This window comes from Schistocerca nitens, chromosome 8 (assembly GCF_023898315.1).
Source record: "Schistocerca nitens isolate TAMUIC-IGC-003100 chromosome 8, iqSchNite1.1, whole genome shotgun sequence".
Taxonomy (NCBI): domain Eukaryota; kingdom Metazoa; phylum Arthropoda; class Insecta; order Orthoptera; family Acrididae; genus Schistocerca; species Schistocerca nitens.
In genome coordinates, this window is record NC_064621.1 from 47,535,284 (window position 1) to 47,554,834 (window position 19,551).

Genomic DNA, 19,551 nt, shown 5'->3' on the forward strand with positions numbered 1-19,551 from the left:
GTCGCCATTTTCTAACATTCTGCATGGTGTCTGTTTGTTCTATATCGTGTCTCCCTACCACTTTCGCGCAACGACGCTCCGAGCGTGTTTTTTAGGGAATTGACTAGTTTGAACCTGGGACCTGTTGCTGGTAAGGAGACGCCAGACCACACATGACATGTAGAATTCAGAAGAGTTCAGTGAGAATAGCGATGATGTAACCAAATACTTAATGATTTCAGCGTCAGTTCCACTGCACTCCCTGTAAAAGAACCTTAATACTAACTAAATTTAGTGGAAGGGGTTCAAGGCTTTCCTATTTTTAGTTAGCTGGTAAAATAACGTCGAAAAAGCAGTTAAGTTTACCATTGGAAATTTTATTCTACTCACAAAACATTGTTTATAAATTGCACTATTGATAAAAGGAAATGTTTTAATACAGGATGGTAAAAACCAACTGCATCTAACAAAAAGGTGAACGAATATTCCCTGAGTGGGTTTCCAAGTTCTACAATGGATCGAAGGATGACCTATGCCATATCACATCTATAATCTAGGTTTAAATTAAGTTTCACAAGAGAGAAAACTATCAAAATGGTCTACAGTGACCCTCAGTTATCTTTAATTACTTATCTAACTTGTCGTAAATTACAGTGGCTGATGTGGCTTCTCAATAACTATATGACAGAAAAATCATCGCGTTTCAGATTTTTACTTCAAGTGGCAAATGTGAACACCATGAGCTTTAATTGACGATCGACACTAGTATTACGCAAAAAGGGGGTTTAACAGATGAGACTTCTGCAGTTCTGAGTAAAGCTTTATGCGCTGTTATGCGGCATCGCATGTGTTCATTACCTTGTCGGTGTTCGTCAGGGGGTGGCGGGCAGCACAGCTCCGCTCACCTCGCCGTCTCGGAAGCAACCCTGAAGCAACTCTCTCCTAACTTCTCCTTACTACAATTTACCGAAGTTGGTTTAAAAAAACTATCTGGCTGTGTTTTCATCTGACGAATCAGGGTCTCAATGTTAACCTTAAGCTCCGCCTACAAAAATTCTGTCCATCCAATGAGAAACGTAATACTTTTCGTGGTGGGGCAATGTTTTTTAAAGTTTGCAACGTAACAGAGACGCGAAAAAGTCTCACGCTAAAACTTGCAGCTGGTGTGGACCTTTTAGCGTTATTGTAAGATCTATACTGTCCTTCTGGAGGGCTCTAGCTTTTAACAGGGTTGGGGGGGGGGGGGTCCTAACGGTTAGCTGGCGACGTGGGTGTCCGTCCCTTATCGTAGGGCCTTCTAACATAACACAGTTCTGCTCTCGGCTTCTGTTCTCGTTTCTCCCCTCGGAACTGCGTATGTCTCACGGTGGGAAGGTATGATATGCATTTAGGCATTCTTGTGTTAGTCTGTGGTATTCCATTTGCTCACTCGTTACTCATATTACTTTGGTTAATTTAATGTCACGATTTATTCGGAGCTGGATTTGATTATCATGTCAGGGATTTCATGGAAGGTGTTGGATTTGCCTGACACCTTACACGGCGCGTATAACTCTAACGCCCTAGGCCTATAGCGTCGTTGGGCGAAGTTCGCGGAGATGTGTTGCTATTCAAAATTTTACGTATTCGCTCCCATCTACAAGTCCCAGAAGTTTGTAACGGTAATTTACACACACACTCACACACACAGCACTTTGGTCTAACAGCAGTACGTTTTCAGGTGCCCAGGTACATCATAACGCTGCACGAGCTGCTGGCGCACACGCCCCACGACCACGTGGAGAGGAAGAGCCTGCAGAACGCCCGCCAGCAGCTGGAGAACCTGTCGCGCCAGATGCACGATGAGGTCGGTACCGCCGCCGCGCCCCGCCCCACCCGTGCTCTGCAGCCGAGCAGTTTGATTCTCAGCTGCACTCGGCGCTCATAAAAAGGACGTTGCTGCAGCTACAGGAGATTTGGTGAAGATGATGTCGCTTAAGAAATGCCACAAGTCACATTGTTGTTGTTGTTGTGGTCTTCAGTCCAGAGACTGGTTTGATGCAGCTCTCCATGCTACTCTATCCTGTGCAAGCTCCTTCATCTCCCCGTACTTACTGCACCTACATCCTTCTGAAAATGCTTAGTGTATTCATCTCTTGGTCTCCCTCTACGATTTTTACTCTCCACGCTGCCCTCCAATGCTAAATTTGTGATCCCTTGATGCCTCAGAACCTGTCCTGCCAACCGGTCCCTTCTTCTTGTCAAGTTGTGCCACAAACTCCTCTTCTCCCCAATTCTATTCAATACCTCCTCATTAGTTGTGTGATCTACCCATCTAATCTTCAGCATTCTTCTGTAGCACCACATTTCGAAAGCTTCTATTCTCGTCTAAACTATTTATCGCCCATGTTTCACTTCCATACATGGCTACACTCGATACAAATACTTTCAGAAACGACTTCCTGACACTTAAATCTATACTCGATGTTAACAAATTTCTCTTCGTCAGAAACGATTTCCTTGCCATTGGCAGTCTACATTTTATATCTTCTCTACTTCGACCATCTTTAGTTATTTTGCTCCCCAAATAGGTAAACTCCTTTACTACTTTAAGTGTCTCATTTCCTAATCTAATTCCCTCAGCATCACCCGAGTTAACTCGACTACATTCCGTTATCCTCGTTTTGCTTTTGTTGATGTTCATCTTATATCCTCGTTTCAAGACACTGTCCATTCCGTTCAACTGCTCATCCAAGTCCTTTGCTGTCTCTGGCAGAATTACAATGTAATCGGCGAACCTCAAAGGCCGGCCGAAGTGGCCGTGCGGTTGAAGGCGCTGCAGTCTGGAGCCGCAAGACCGCTACGGTCGCAGGTTCGAATCCTGCTTCGGGCATGGACGTTTGTGATGTCCTTAGGTTAGTTAGGTTTAACTAGTTCTACGTTCTAGGGGACTAATGACCTCAGCAGTTGAGTCCCATAGTGCTCAGAGCCATTTTTGAACCTCCATGGATTTTAATACATACTCCGAATTTTTCTTTTGTTTCCTTTACTCAATATACAGATTGAATAACATCGGGGAGAGGCTACAACCCTGTCTCACTCCCTTCTCAACCACTGCTTACCTTTCATGCCCCTCGACCCTTATAACTGCCATCTGGTTTCTGTACAAATTGTAAATAGCCTTTCGCTCCCTGTATTTTATCTCTGTCACCTTTAGAATTTGAAAGAGAGTATTCCAGTCAACATTGTCAAAAGCTTTCTCTAAGTCTACAAATGCTAGAAACGTACGTTTGCCTTTTCTTAATCTTTCTTCTAAGATAAGTCGTAAGGTCAGTATTGCCTCACGTGTTCCAGGTCGATCAGATACATTTGCACATCCACAGGGGAACTTTCAGCTGAAACGGCGAACGGTCTCGTAAACAGCCCAGAAATGGTTGTAATTAGACCGAGTTTGCCTTTCTCTCATATTTCGTACTGACTGGCCGTACAAAAACGCTTGACATTGAATTATGTTGTACATATAGACAACACAACCTCATCTGGCTTTGACCTATTCACACAACGTTTTCACAACATTAGCAGTGCGGTTACTCAGCTCATAAAGTCATTCTGGCTGCTCTTCTAAACAAACTTCCAAACTTAAGGTGTAAGATGTTCTTGCATCAGCTAGATTAAAGACTTTCGTTCAGTATTTGCCAGGTTTGGAAGGAATGTAGATTGGGAAACTACATCGTCTTTGAAATTGGTTGAGCATGTCATCTACAGTCATATATTCGCAAAGAGGATAGTGCACTATGCAGTTATGCCATATTTCTATTTCTGTCTTTTCATTCTTCAAGTTCCCCTCAAATCCGGAATCTGTGATACAGTATTACGTACTTAGTTCTGACACGAGGATAAGGAACGTCTTCCATCAATGTAGTATGATTATCCTTACCAAGAAAATTTATTATTACTCTGCTTCGTGTCACTATCATCCGAAATTTCTTCATTTGGCCGGCCAGAGTGGCCGAGCGGTACTAGGCGCTACAGTCTGGAACCGCGCGACCGCCACGGTCGCAGGTTCGAATCCTGCCTCGGGCATGGATGTGTATGAAGTCCTTAGGTTAGTTAGGTTTAAGTAGTTCTACTTTCTAGGAGACTGATGTCCTCAGATGTTAAGTCCCATAGTGCTCAGAGCCATTTGAACCATTTGAACCATGCCGTTAGCGGATGCAGCAAGTGTGTTGTCTGCACTTTTGGAACACCGTGTCGCACATTGTTTCTCAGAGCTGACTGGTGACAGTGGTTGGGCACTTTCAGATTGTAATATTTCAGCAGCGCCATTGACATCAGGTACGCAGAACTACATGGTTCAAATGGCTCTGAGCACTATGGGACTCAACCTCTGAGGTCATCAGTCCCCTAGAAAGTAGAACTACTTAAACCTAACTAACCTAAGGACATCACACACATCCATGCCCGAGGCAGGATTCGAACCTGCGACCGTAGCGGTCTCGCGGTTTCAGACTGAAGCGCCTAGAACCGCACGGCAGAACTATATGCTTGGGTCGTTAACACTCTGTGAGGCAGGTACATTGTTTACATTGATCTACACTTTTTCTGACTACTGAAGTGAAGCTTCTGCTGATGGCACGGTATCTGAAATTTAGCTGCGTCTCGAACTGCTCTTAGAGCGGCTACGCGTGTCCACCCTTATAGCTGATTCCTAACTAATATTTGCAGACGCGCCTAGCACGAAAATTACTGCACGTCAAGCGTGTATTGAAACGGTCTAAAGCTAATAATTTCTTCCGCACGCAAAACCCAATGAAAAATTTTTGGACATCTAAGTAAAATGCTTCGCGACCAGATTACAAATGTTACGCGATTCTGTTTCAGATGAGGTGATCTTGCAGGCCGTGCATTTGGAAAACTGTGGAAGATTGTAATAAGCAGGAATTTCACATGGCGAACGACGTGGGCTGTTGCCCCATTTTCCACGAAAAGAGTAGTTGCGCTACAAAGCAGGAATGACACGGTGTGCAAGCAGCTCTGGGTAACGTGCAGAGTCACGGTACACCTGACATGCCATCTGCGTCCCTTCTCTTTAAAGAAGAACGGATAGAGAGTGAAGATGCTTATGAATTCACAATGGCTGTCCCTGCACAACAAGCCGTTGAACAGTACCCCAGATTTGGAAGTTCAGTGTATTCACTGCATCTTGTAGTGTATAACGAGCCTCACAGTCTCATGTCATCAACTTCGATCCGTGACAGGAACCGAGCCGGCCGGAGTGGCCGTGCGGTTCTAGGCGCTACAGTCTGGAACCGCGTGACCGCTACGGTCGCAGGTTCGAATGCTGCCTCGGGCATGGATGTGTGTGATGTCCTTAGGTTAGTTAGGTTTAAGTAGTTCTAAGTTCTAGGGGACTGATGACCTCAGAAGTTAAGTCCCATAGTGCTCAGAGCCATTTGAACGGGAACCGAAGAGCAAATTCAGAGATGTGCTGCGGATTGTGAGGTTTCAGCTGCTGCACGAGTGTTAAAAGAGACCGCCATCGGATGAACGATTTTCGTGGCGATACACGAGCGCTAGCTTTAACCGGGGCACGTTACACCAACAGCAACGTCGCCAGTAACATCCACTGGGATGGGACGCCGTCCTCTTCCAGGTGCCACACAGAGATCACCCGTGTTTTCGAATTTCTTAATCATATTCTTTAAACCATTTAATGTCATCGGGCCCCTCTTCAGACTTTCCAGCCGCCAATACTCCCTCAATGCAGCAGAATTATAGCTGTCGTTCATTCTAAAATAGTTTCACAACAGCGCACGATCTCCTTAATTTCATACTTGCTTGTCAAATGACAGCGTGGGTGTCTTCCGTCGTACAAACAGAGTACAGCCCCAGATTTACACCTGGTGGCCACAATTGCAACTAATTTATTTTCCAGGTTAAATGGGTTCCGCATTAACACAGTAGCGTATCTGCCAAGTTTCGCTGCCATAAGGTAATTACAACCCACATTGGTCCCCTGTGAGTAGCTACAGTTTAATTACATATAATCGCACAATATATATCTCGCGAAGAAACCACGAAGATAAAATTAGAGGGATGCGAGCCCACACGAAGGCTTTTTTTTCAGAAATGACATTTCGCGGACAGCGAATAAAAGTGAACAGGCAGTTGCCTCTTCCTAAATTTCAGAAAGGAGCCCGACAATGCACCGCATTATACGAGTTATACCGCAGACATATGACTGGATCGAACAAATAACGATTGATGGAAACCAGACGAATGTTTGATTGAAATGAAAGTATTCTCCCCTCGTAAGTGTAAGGAACTGTAACGCGACTAAGATAGTACTTCTACTGCAGTGAAATGTCAGCCCTCTTTAACTCTGGATAAATAGATCACTTGGGGATGATTCTTCGAAGAAATATGTAGTTAAACAGAAACATAAATCACTAGTACAGTATGCATGGTTTTGTCTATCAGCTTCAGAGAACATGCAGTGCATGCTAATGTGAGCAGCTTTAGAGTACAGCTCCAGCGTTTAAACGCCTTATAGAGTGATGCTGTCGGAACAGGTCGAAGGAAACCAGAAGCACGCAACAAGCCGACATAGCCCGTTTCTAAACACAACGGACTTCTCAGAATAGCGAAAACAAAAGCAGTGAAAAAAAGATCACGGCGTTATCGGAAAACACTGATGGATAGATTTAGGAAAAAAAACACAGCATTCGTAGTAAAGTGCGTGACACTTTTACTGTTCAGATATTCCATTTTCCAAAACGGTCGTGAGGGTACGGCAAGTAAAACTGGGACACGCCCGAAGCCCTCGCTCCGTACGGTGAGTGAAAGGAGGGCAGATTAGAGTTCGACACCCCGTCAACATCAGAGTCATTAGTGACGGGAATACGGCGAGGAGTGACTAAACTTCACATTTTTCATACACTACTGTCTCAGCTCCATCGAGGTATTTGCATTTCTTCTCCTCATGGTGAAGACAACATCGATGTTTCTGCCGTGCAGAAATAGCGAGGTCGTGTAGGACTCAAATTTACGTAGTAGGGCCTGGCTCTACACTACTGGCCATTAAAATTGCTACACCAAGAAGAAATGCAGATGATAAACGGGTATTCATTGGACAAATATATTATACTAGAAATGACACGTGATTACATTTTCACGCAATTTTGGTGCATAGATCCTGAGAAATCAGTACCCAGAACAACCACCTCTGGCCGTAATAACGGCCTTGATACGCCTGGGAATTGAGTCAAACGGAGCTCGGATGGCGTGTACAGGTACAGCTGCCCATGCAGCTTCGACACGATACCACAGTTCATCTAGAATAGTGACTGGCGTATTGTGACGAGCCAGTTGCTCGGACACCATTGACCAGACGTTTTCAATTGCTGAGAGATCTGGAGGATGTGCTGTCCAGGGCAGCAGTCGAACATTTTCTGTATCCAGAAAGGCCCGTACAGGACCTGCAACATGCGGTCGTGCATTATCCTGCTTAAATGTAGGGTTTCGCAGGGATCGAATGAAGGGTACTGCCACGGGTCGTAACACATGAAAAGTAACGTCCACTGTTCAAAGTGCCGTCAATGAGGTGACCGAGACGTGTAACCAATGGCACCCGATACCATCACGCCGGGTGATACGCCAGTATGGCGAAGACGAATACACGCTTCCAATGTGCATTCACCGCGATGTCACCAAACACGGATGCGACCATCATGATGCTGTAAACGGAACCTGGATTCACCCGAAAAAATGACGTTTTGCCATTCGTTCACCCAGGTTTGTCGTTGAGTACACCATCGCAGGCGCTCTTGTCTGCGACGCAGCGTCAAGGGTAACCGCAGCCATGGTCTTCGATCTGATAGTCCATGCTGCTGCAAACGTCGTCGAACTGTTCATGCACATGGTTGTTGTCTTCCAAACGTCCCCATCTGTTGACTCAGGGATCGAGACGTGGGTGCACGATCCGTTACAGCGATGCGGATAAGATGCCTGTCATCTCGACTGCTAGTCATACGAGGCCGTTGGGATCCAGCACGCCGTTCCGTACTGCCGACCTGAACACACCGATTCCATATTCTGCTAACAGTAATTGGATCTCGACCAACGCGAGCAGCAATGTCGCGATACGATAAACGGCAATCGCGACAGGCTACAATCTGACCTTTAACATAGTCGGAAACGTGATGGTACGCATTTCTGCTCCTTACACGAGGCATCACAACAACGTTTCACCAGGCAACGGCGGTCAACTGGTGTTTGTGTATGAGAAATCGGTTGGAAACTTTCCTGATGTCAGCACGTTGTAGGTGTCGCCACCGGCGCCAACCTTGTGTGAATGCTCTGGAAAGATAATCATTTGCATATTACAGCTTCTTTTTCCTGTCGGTTAAATTTCGCGTCTGTAGCATGTCATCTTCGTGGTGTAGCAATTTTAATGGCCAGTAGTGTATTCTTGGTCGTCCATGTCTGATGTGTCACTGCGCCCTCTTTCTGGGCATTAGGTGCCTCATGTTCATGTGCATAGAAGAATAACAGCATTTGCCAGAAAAATCTAATGAGAGAATTTATTTTGTAGCAGGCCTAGTTGGAAGGGCAAGCTGTACAAAGATAACAACAGAAACGTATATTCGTATAGAACGTAAGCATATATGACTGAACAGTTAATGAGTGTCCCAGACACATGGCCAGTACAAGACATGCCCCAACTTATTTATTAAATGTGTACTGTACTGTACTAATCGACGAGACCAACTAGAGGCCCACGAGGAGGCACAGTATCTCTCCAGTTCAATTCACGTACGTTTCTCGTCTTGTAAGCAGGAAAGCAATCATAGAAAACCGGCGCGACAAATTCGTGTAGAAAAGTCATTACGATTAATGATGACGCAAGGAGAAAAAAAATGGTTCAAATGGTTCTGAGCACTATGGGACTTAACATCTGAGGCCATCAGTCCTCTGGAACTTAGAACTACTTAAACCTAACCTGCTTTTCGACGGGCTTTACACAATTTCTTTATTGTGGTTAAACAGCACTGTTACCCTGTTGGCAATAGCTACATTGTTTTTATTTTCGTCAGAAGGGTATTTATGTCATTTTGGTGGATTTTAAGTGTTGAGGTTTTGATTGGTGAATTTTATGGAATGTGCGTGTCTGTGTGTGTGTGTGTGTGTGTGTGTGTGTGTGTGTGTGTGTGTACGATATATTTTTGTGTTAGGATTGCGTGTGAAGATTCGTTTCCTAGCATTAGGTTGTGTGTGATGAATGCCTTAGTTTAACTTGGATAACAAATTTAGAAACTGTTTTCCGTATATTTAGGTGAGCGATTTTTTGGTATTAGTTCTCATTTGCGTTGTTTCTAAGATAGACATGCACTGTTGCTCTAACAACGTTATGAGAAAAAAGAAGTTAGATGCTGAGAAATTAGGTAACACGCTTGGTGAACAGGCTATAAAGACAGAGGCAAATGGTGGAGATAGGAAGCTTGTCATGTTTAGCCAGGAGAGTACAGAAAATGATTGAGCCGGATTCTTGTGGTGCTGCGACGATTTTAAACTTAAGTGATGCACAGTCTGTTCCAATCGCGGTTAATAATGTTTCACGCCAAAGGCACAATCTCAGAAGTGCGAGTATGGACGAGGCTGAAACCACAATTAGCGAACAGAATACATCAGTGAACGTATATCTGTGCACAACGTGGCTGGCCGATTTGGCTGAAATGCTAAGAAGAAAAATGGATTCAAACTTTCAGGAAGCGAAGGAAAGGTCAAGATAAAGAAATAGAGAGTTAGATATTGAAATTAAAAAGGGGGTCTCAGCGGAAATAAAAGCGACTATTGACGAGGTAGGGTAGCGATTAATTGCGATCAAAATGAAACAAAAGAGGTGAAAGACTAGAAAATAAATTCCAGGAACTAAGTGAAAGATGTGAGCGAAGAATTCATCAAACACGTAGAAAGTTGTGAATTAGCTAGGAAGAAAGTAGAAGGGAACAACGCTGCCATTCGCGAACTAGGAAATAAATTTGAAGAATTGAGACTACGGGGAAGTGAGAAAAATGAAAAAAATGAAAGCGGATATGGAGAGATTAACCGAGAAAGTGGCGGCTTCGATGGTGTCGGAGGGTGGCGACAGAACGGGACCAGTAAACGCTGTGGAAATTCAAGAAGTCCCTCCTGGAGTTTCAAATGGCTCTGAGTACTTTGGGACTTAACATCTGAGGTCATCAGTCCCCTAGAACTTAGAACTACTTAAACCTAACTAACCTAAGGACATCACACACATCCATGCCCGAGGCAGGATTCGAACCTGCGACAGTAGCAGTCGCGCGGTTCCGGACTGAAGCCCCTAGAACCGCTCGACCACCACGGCCGGCACGGAAGGATACAAGAGCATCTAAGGCAATGGAATAGTAAAGAGAATGTACTTGAAAAATGTTAAAAATATAGAACGACATTGGTGTGGAGGCTATGAAAGGATGCCAAGGATGCCAGGATGCCAAGGGGATTAGGATTCGAGTATCCGCCACAGCAAAAGAAAGGAGAAGCCAAGTGCTCAAAGGAAGTATACCATACATGCGTAAGTGTGCGATTAGAGATGCCTTCAGAGTGGCCGTGCGGTTCTAGGCGCTACAGTCTGGAACCGCGAGACCGCTACGGTCGCAGGTTCGAATGCTGCCTCGGGCATGGATGTGTGTGATGTCCTTAGGTTAGTTAGGTTTAAGTAGTTCTAAGTTCTAGGGGATTGATGACCTCAGAAGTTGAGTCCCATAGTGCTCAGAGCCATTTTTAGAGATGCATTTATGCCTTACTAAGAGAACAAATGCCGAGAGTAACTCAGCCCACAGAACTATGCTTTAGGGTTAGCTATAAGAACTTCTCACTGAAATTACGCTGTCTTAGACGTTTACCTATGAGTGTATTAAGTTGTTGACCACCTTGAACAACAAAACATCGTTCAAAGATGCACTGCTCTATACAGTTTTATGCGAAAAAGTAGAGCATTAGAATTTAAATTGCCACTGGTTTATTTAATCATTAACACACGTTTCATAGTGTAATAACAGCGGCAAAGTGTGACAGCACTTTACTTGCGAAACTACCACTATTTAACTTTCTCTTCTCTCTGTCTTCTACAGGAGTAAGAGAAAAGTGCACTAAAGTAAGGAAAAGTTCTTTCTGAAAATAAACAGATGTACAGATTGCGAGTTTGACTTTACGACCGAGATACGTTCAGCCCACAACTGAAACATACCTTGAGTGTAAAGACTCGCCTTTACGGGCGTGCTGGGGCCGAACTCCAGTCAGCAGCTTATGCCTGACATCTGGCGGACGCAGCAGTAACCAGCTGTGCAGACCTGACACCTAGCGTACACAGTATTAAACAGGGGCACTGAATGGTCTAAGGAGAAAGTGAAGGATCCAGTAACCCAATTGCTCTCTCAAAATACGCTAGTCTGCTAATAACGTCTTACAAAAAGAAGTACAAGCTTATTAACACACAGGAATAAGGGCGTCTGTTAAATTCATTCTATGCCGTCAACATGTAACACCAAAAATCTTGTAATATAGTCCAGTCAAATGATATTCTTAGTGGAAAGTTTTGTGTAAGTTTTTTCGACAAGCGTTCTATATATTTTCGATGATTTGCAGTCCGAAAAACTTCCCGCATTTTTCCGCCATTTTACGCTTTAAGTCACCGTTTTATCGCCTGTTTTCTTGTTTCTTTTCTTCTTCCGTTTTTAAAAAAGTCTGTAGGCTGTAGAGCAGCTGCCAGCCCGCACCCTTTGGAGGGAATTGAAAATCAATAAAGAAAAAAAAAAAAAAAAAAAAAAAACAGTGCGGAATCCAAAGATCATTTTGGCCCGGAAATTGGCCAAAAACGGAAATAATGGACATTTATTGGGTTTTTCTCCCGGAAACGATACGGTTTTCGACAAATTTTACTATGTATGTAAATAAAGAGGATATAATTTCCCCCAAAATAGATTTCACTGACATTTTTTCATCAGACCAACCGATAGTGTGCAGTGCATGTTGAAATTAGGAGCCATCACCAAAACCCAACTCCACACCATACAATATAGTTTGATATTCATCCGAACACCAAAACGAAAACTTTCATCAATCATACCATTAGAAAGCCTTAAATAACTTACACAAAAAAATAGTTCAGATGGCTCTGAGCACTATGGGACTTAACATCTGAGGTCATCAGTCCCCCAGAACAGAACTACTTAAACCTAACTAACCTAAGAACATCACACACATCCACGCCCGAGACAGGACTCGAATCTGCGACCGTAGCGGTCGCGCGGTCCCAGACTGAAGCGCCTAGAACCGCTCGGCCACTTCGGCCAGCTCCATTTACACAAATGAAATAATAATATTTTATTTGGCATTTTTTACTAATAAGAATAATTATTGTAATATAATATAACTGACATGATAACTTTAAGGAAATTTCTAAGAAGTTTGATTTCTTTCACACTTTTGCACCACTGCTCTTGTCTTTACTGCAAAATGGGAATATGTGTACGTTACAGCTAAGGAAGATACTAGATCACTGATTTCAGTTCATACCAGATAATAAGTAAAAATTATTTGCCTATCATTGTTATAAATGAATTTGAAACCATTGCGCAGTGTTTCTGTACCGTCTTGTACCTCAAGGAAGGATGGGAGAGGATGTTGCTGTGGGTGGCCGATATCCTCTTTCTACAATATAGATGAACACAGGGATTAATATGGTTCTTTATGTACATGAACTTTTACTTAACTGGAATAGAGTCTATGTGTTGTGGTACAATCTCTCCTGTAATAGTCCTTTTGCAGACAGTATCAGTTATCTTGCTATTACAGTCTCACCGGTGGTCCCGCTGTGGTCACTAATCTAGGAGTAAGTCAGTGAGGCGCTCCGGCCAGTGATGGCGGGCTCAATACTTGCTGTCGAGAGAGCGTTGGCGAGATGTTGCTTGTCGGTATGTCTCTGGCCTCTCTCATGATAGGTGCATTTGATCCAGTGCCTACTATCGATCTTTGCGCTACATCTTTGCTGACCGGTGTACTGGCGACAGTTTACGCCAGCACAGTTTCTTACAGTATTTCACAGTGGGAAATTATTGTAACACTACGCCGGCCGGAGTGGCCGAGCGGTTAAAGGCGCTACAGTCTGGAACCGCACGACCGCTACGGTCGCAGGTTCGAATCCTGCCTCGGGCATGGATGTGTGTGATGTCCTTAGGTTAGTTAGGTTTAAGTAGTTCTAAGTTCTAGGGGACTTATGACCACACCAGTTGAGTCCCATAGTGCTCAGAGCCATTTTTTTGTAACACTACCGTGAAATATGGTTATCGTTCGTCTGTAGCAGTCCTCATTTCAGTCATTTGTTCCTCCTCTACTTTCAACACGGCTACTTCTAACAAGTTTTGCAAATCAAGGTGACTGACATTCTTACAAACTATAATGCACTTAATATGGAGCTTCGAACAGTGGAGGCCTATTTTTTGAAAGCTGTAAGAGTGTGCACAGAAAGAAAACCGGCTACGTGTGCAGGTGGGGGGGGGGGGGGGGGTGCAGTGGAAAGTGGCGTGATCCAGCATGGAAAGTGTCCGCTAGTTACCTAATGAGGCAACACGCAGTATCATCAGGATGTTGGCGCCGACCTGTGCAACCCAGCACCTGCCAGGGAGCCAGAATGAATGAGACATTGTTTGCCTGCTTTTGTCGCGCATGTTGATGACACAATCGAGGCGCACGCTCTGGAATCTTTCTCTATTTTACAAACTAATCGGCAAAAGAAATTGATTTTCATGTTACTTATACCTTCATGTGTTGGCTTTATGGTAAAGTATGCATCATCTAACTAATGGTCATATTCAGTGTGATATTCCCATGTAAATAAACACCGCGCGAATTTCGAATAAATGGCTCTGAGCACTACGGGACTTAACATCTGAGGTCATCAGTCCCCTAGAACTTAGAGCTACTTAAACCTAACTAACGTAAGGACATCACAAACATCCATGCCCGAGGCAGGATTCGAACCTGCGACCGTAGCGGTCGCGCTGTTCCAGACTGAAGCGCCTAGAATCGCTCAGTCACACCGGCCGGCGATTTTCGAATAAGTTAGCAATGAGAAATATGGATCGGTATGATTCTGCATGTGGTGCATATTACACCGTAGGTTATTGGAAATGAAATTCAGCTAAGATACTGAATTTTTCTTTAGACGTGGTTGGAGGTCTCTATCTGTCTGCAGTTTCGAGAAATTGGAATTTATGTACCATATGCAATTCCGACTGCACCTGTCAGAGAATGAAACATATTTCACATCTGCTAAACCGTTCCAGGTACCAAAATTAGATTTTGGCAAAGAGCAGAATATTTTACCAAGTCGTTAACATATGTAACTTTCTTAACAGTAGCCGGCCGTTGTGGCCGAGCGGTTCTAGGCGCTTCAGTCCGCAACCGCGCTGCTGCTATGGTCGCAGGTTCGAATCCTGCCTCGGGCATGGATGTGTGTGATATCCTTAGGTTAGTTAGGTTTAAATAGTTCTAAGTCTAGGGGACTGATGACCTCAGAAGTTAAGTTCCATGGCGCTCAGAGCCATTTCTTAACTATAAACAATCCTGATGGAAGAACATCCGCAACTGGGCATTATACCAGAGGTTGAAAATACCGCTTCGGCTGTAAATTTCTCTTGTGATCACGACCGGTTTCGAGCTCTAAAAAGCCCATCCTCAGCTGTCGCAACTGTGCTATGGCCCCCGTGGGACGCGGTGGACAGGTACTCCCTGTTCTGCGCTCATAGCTAGCACTCCGCGCCTTGTACACGTCCACTGCGCCGCTTGGGGGCCGCAGCACAGTTGCGACACCTGAAGATGGCCTTATGAGAGCCCGAAACCGGTCGTGATCATAAGAGAAATTTACAAGTAAAGCGGTATTTTCAACCTCTGGTTTCTTATCTATGTCGATATAGCCAGGACTATAGTTTTAATTTAATTACTTTTGCAATCCAGAACTCTAATTTTTGAAAATACATTGATGGCTAGTGGAAAGAGAATTTTCTAGTATGAAAATAAACGTGAAATTTCGTCTTATGTCAGACGAAACCAACACAGTGAGGTTTTCCATAAGGCACTGAGCTACTGGTTGTGTAACAAGACACTGTGTTTCAAGATTCTGTCACAGTAGCTATTGCACTGTGAGTTTGTGTAATTCATGCTGTTGTTTTGGCAAGAAAAATCAGAATTTAATCTGTCAACAAGATAGATGTAACTGTAACTTATAGACTAATTGACGATGCTTCTTCAGATGATAAAAAATTAACAATTCACGCAAAAATAACTCGTCAATTCTGTTGCAGTTTTGGCCTGTCTAGTACTTAGGTAGGTGACCAATCGGGTGAACTATGTGCCGTTGATTTTGAGGACACTCAAGTCACCGAAGCGGCGTCCAATTGAAAGCACTGCACCACACGACATTTACCTATTTTTACGTTGACTATCAGGCTAACCAGCGTTCTCTGCGTCACAAATAGGCGCGTACAGCTACGCTGTAGAGTGCGGCGGGTTGGTACCCTCCTTTCTGTTCTGACACTAAGAATAGCGCCGGCCGCGGTGGTCTAGCGGTTCTAGGCGCGCAGTCCGGAACCGCGCGACAGCTACGGTCGCAGGTTCGAATCCTGCCTCGGGCATGGATGTGTGTGATGTCCTTAGGTTAGTTAGGTTTAAGTAGTTCTAAGTTCTAGGAGACTGATGACCACAGATGTTAAGTCCCATAGTGCTCAGAGCCATTTGAACCATTTGAACTAAGAATAGCCATGAAACACGCTTTTGCATTTGCATACGATGTAGGTCGTTATAACATCGGGCGCTGGCGGCTGAAGCGTATGGTGTATGTATCTGAAGTGGTTAAGAGACACTCTACTTACACCGCCACACAACTTAATGAGGAATCGTTTACCACACTCCACTATGGCATACTTCTCCACAATCAGATCTTTAAGTATTTGTATGTCTTGTTCCAGTTCAGGGTTTTTCTTCAGTGTACTGACGCAGTTTACTTTTGCACTGACTGTAAGGAGCAGGACTATGGAAGCTTAGCCTGTGTTGGCAAATTTTTCCCTTAACACTGATTTTAAGTGGTCCTTATTCTTCGTATCAGGGAAGAATTTTTTCCTGATCCATACGTTTCGCCGTCGTTTCGCTGAAGATTATTTCTACACAGCTGTCTTTCTGGGACCTTTTCGCTCGCTTGTTCTTCTTTTTGCTGGTGCTCAACTTGTCGGGGCAACCGTCATACACTATAACAGATTTGGAACTGTAGTTCGATTGACTGAAAAGAACATAGCTCTCACACATATCTGAAAATGACTGCTTACCGTGCCAAACGACTCGACGCATCAGGTACTCTGTATCAGGAGGGGGAGGTCAATGCCATCTCACAAGCATCTTACCTCTCCACCACGGCAGTCATCAACTACCAACCACTGCAATAACAATGTGGCTCTACAGGAGGATGGAATTTGGAAACAGGTGTACAGGAAACTACGGTATGGGCACAGGGGTGGGGAGGTTATAATGGAGAAATTCAGTAACACCTTTTCTTGTGGGAAACTTTGCGGAAAACAGCCTCGTTTCCGAGTTATACCATTTTTTTGTAATTTTCCCCATTTTTGACCAATTTCTGGGCCTAAATGTTGCTGGGACTTTGAAAATTCGAATTTAACGCCGTCGGTAATATATACAAAACTTGCCAGAAATCTTATACAAAACTTTCCACTATTTGGCCTTTCTGGGCACGTATGGATCAGGAAACGTATGGATCAGGGAAAAATTCTTCCCCGATACGAAGAATAAGGACCACTTAAAAGCAGTGTTAAGGGAAAAATTGGCCAACACAGGCTAAGCTTCCATAGTTCTGCTCCTTACAGTCAGTGCAAAAGTAAACTGCGTCAGTACACCGAAGAAAAGCCCTGAACTGGAACAGGACATACAAATCAAATCTGCATCTACATGGATACTCTGCAAATCAGATTTAAGTGCCTGGCAGAGGGTTCCTCGAACCACCTTCACAATTCTCTATTATTCCAATCTCGTACAGCGCACGGGAAGAATGAACACCTACATCTTTCAGTACGAGCTCTGATTTCCTTTATTTTATCTTGGTGATAAGTTCCTCCCTATGTAAGTCGGTGTCAACAAAATATTTTCGCATTCAGAGGAGGAAGTTGGTGATTGGAATTTCGTGAGAAGATTCCGTCGCAACGAAAAACGCCCTTCTTTTAATGATGTCCAGCCCAAATCCTGTATCGTTTCTGTGACACTCTCTCCCATATTTCGCGATAATACAAAACATGCTGCCTTTCTTTGAACTTTTTCGATGTACTCCGTCAGTCCTATCTGGTAAGGATCCCCCACCGCGCAGCAGTATTCTAAAAGAGGACGGACAAGCGTAGTGTAGGCAGTCTCCTTAGTAGGTCTGTTACATTTTCTTCTAAGTGTCCTGCCAATAAAACGCAGTCTTTGGTTAGCCGTCCCCACGACATTTTCTGTGTGTTCCTTCCAATTTAAGTTGTTCGTAATTGTAATACCTAGTTAGTTGAATTTACGGCTTTTAGATTAGACTGATTTATCGTGCAACCGAAGTTTGAGTTCCTTTTAGCACTCATGTGGCTGACCTCACACTTTTCGTTATTTAGGATCAACTGTCACTTTTCGAACCATTCAGATATCTTTTCTAAATCGTTGTTTTGATCTTCTGATTACTTTATTAGTCGATAAACGACAGCGGCATATGCAAACAACCTAAGAAGGCTGGTCAGATTGTCTCCCAAATCGTTTTATATAGATAAGAAACAGCAAAGGGCCTTTAACATTACCTTGGGGAACGCCAGAAATCACTTCTGTCTTACTGGATGACTGTACGTCAATTACTATAAATTGTGACCTCTCTGACAGGAAACCACAAATCCAGTCACATAACTGAGACAATATTCCATATGCACGCAATTTCCCTACGTGCCGCTTGTGTGGTACAGTGTCAAAAGCCTTCCGGAAGTCGAGAAATACGGAATCGATCTGACATCCCTTGTCAATAAAGAGCTAGTTGTGTTTCACAACGATATTTTGTAAACCCATCTTAATAATGAGCGTATGGCATTGGTGGCCGGGAGACCCCTCGCTGGGCGGTTCGGCCGCCGCTCCACAAGTTCTTTAACGCCACTACGGCGACTTGCGAGTGAATGAGGATGAAATGATGATGAAAGACACACAACACCCAGTCATCTCGAGGCAGAGAAAATTCGTGACCCCGCCAGGAATCGAACCCTGGACCCCGAAGCGAGAACGCTATCGCAAGATCACGAGCCGCGGACGCTTAACCCATGTTGACTGTATGCCAATAGACCGTTTTCTTCTAGGTAATTCATAATGTTCGAACACAATACATGTTCCAAAATCCTGCTGCATATCGACGTTAACGTTATGGGCCGGTAATTTAGTGTATTACTCCTACTACCTTTCTTGAATCTTGGTGTGACCTGTGCAACTCTCCAGTCTTTGAGTACGGATCTTCGTCGAGCGAACGGCTGTATATGATTGTTAAGTATGGAGCTAATACATCAGCATGCTCCGAAAGGAACCTAATTGGTATATAGTCTGGACCAGAACACTTGCTTTCATTAAGTGATTTAAGTTGCTTCATTATTCCGAGGATATTTACTTCTATGTTACTCACGTTGGCAGCTGTTCTCGATTCGAATTCTGGAATATTTACTTCGTCTTCTTTTGTGAAGGCATTTCCGAATAAACTAAATGAGGATGATTTTGCCACACTCTGAAGTTGGGAGGGTCAGTTTTGAAGAACGACTTAATTATGTCTACAGAACGAAATTCCTTTGAAAACTGCCACATTTTATTATAAAATTTTACTTATGAGTATGATACAAGTAAAATCCCTAACGATTTATCACTAGCTGTCCCCAACAGCTGCACTCGTGTGGCAGTGGCTTTGTTACGACGAGCGATGGTGAGTAAATAAGCTGTTGTTGTACGTGCAATTACATCAGCTGCGCTCACGTGTCTGCCTGTTCGTTTAGGCATGGCTGCCACAGTGCAGGACGCGGTGGCACGCGCAATATCGCTGCTAAGAGGTGCGTGTTCTATTGAAATGGCTGTGTTTCATACAACGTGGACATTATGCTACAAATCTAACAATTTTTAGCACAGTTTCTGTTCACTGAACTAAAAGAGAGATGTTCCATTCCTTACTTCGCCCTCTTAGGGGTCAATATTTTCTTCTTACTTTCTAACGTAGCTTATATTCTTCAGTAGTCAAGCTATCTCCATACGGTATTCCATGGAAATTGGCTCAACGGTTTAGTTGTAGAAACGTAACCAACAGAATTATTTCCGCGTTGTGATATTGGTATGGGTTGTGCAAATAAAGGAATGCAGGAAGTGCACAGATACCTCATGAGAGAAATCGTTTGGTTGTGAATGCAGCCACTCCCTCGTAGCAGTTTCCTACATCTAGATGACTAGTCTACAATCACACTTAAGTGCCTGGCAGAG

At 43.9% G+C, this 19,551-nt stretch overlaps 1 protein-coding gene across 1 annotated transcript in view; it reads left to right on the forward strand.

Annotated features, from left to right (window-relative positions):
* LOC126199146 (ras-specific guanine nucleotide-releasing factor 2-like) overlaps positions 1-19,551 on the forward strand; it is a 1,534,440-nt gene that overhangs the window by 852,075 nt on the left and 662,814 nt on the right. Inside the window, exon 8 of the mRNA XM_049935901.1 lies at positions 1,700-1,825. Coding sequence (XP_049791858.1) covers positions 1,700-1,825 — 126 coding nt within the window. The remainder of the gene's footprint in view (positions 1-1,699; positions 1,826-19,551) is intronic.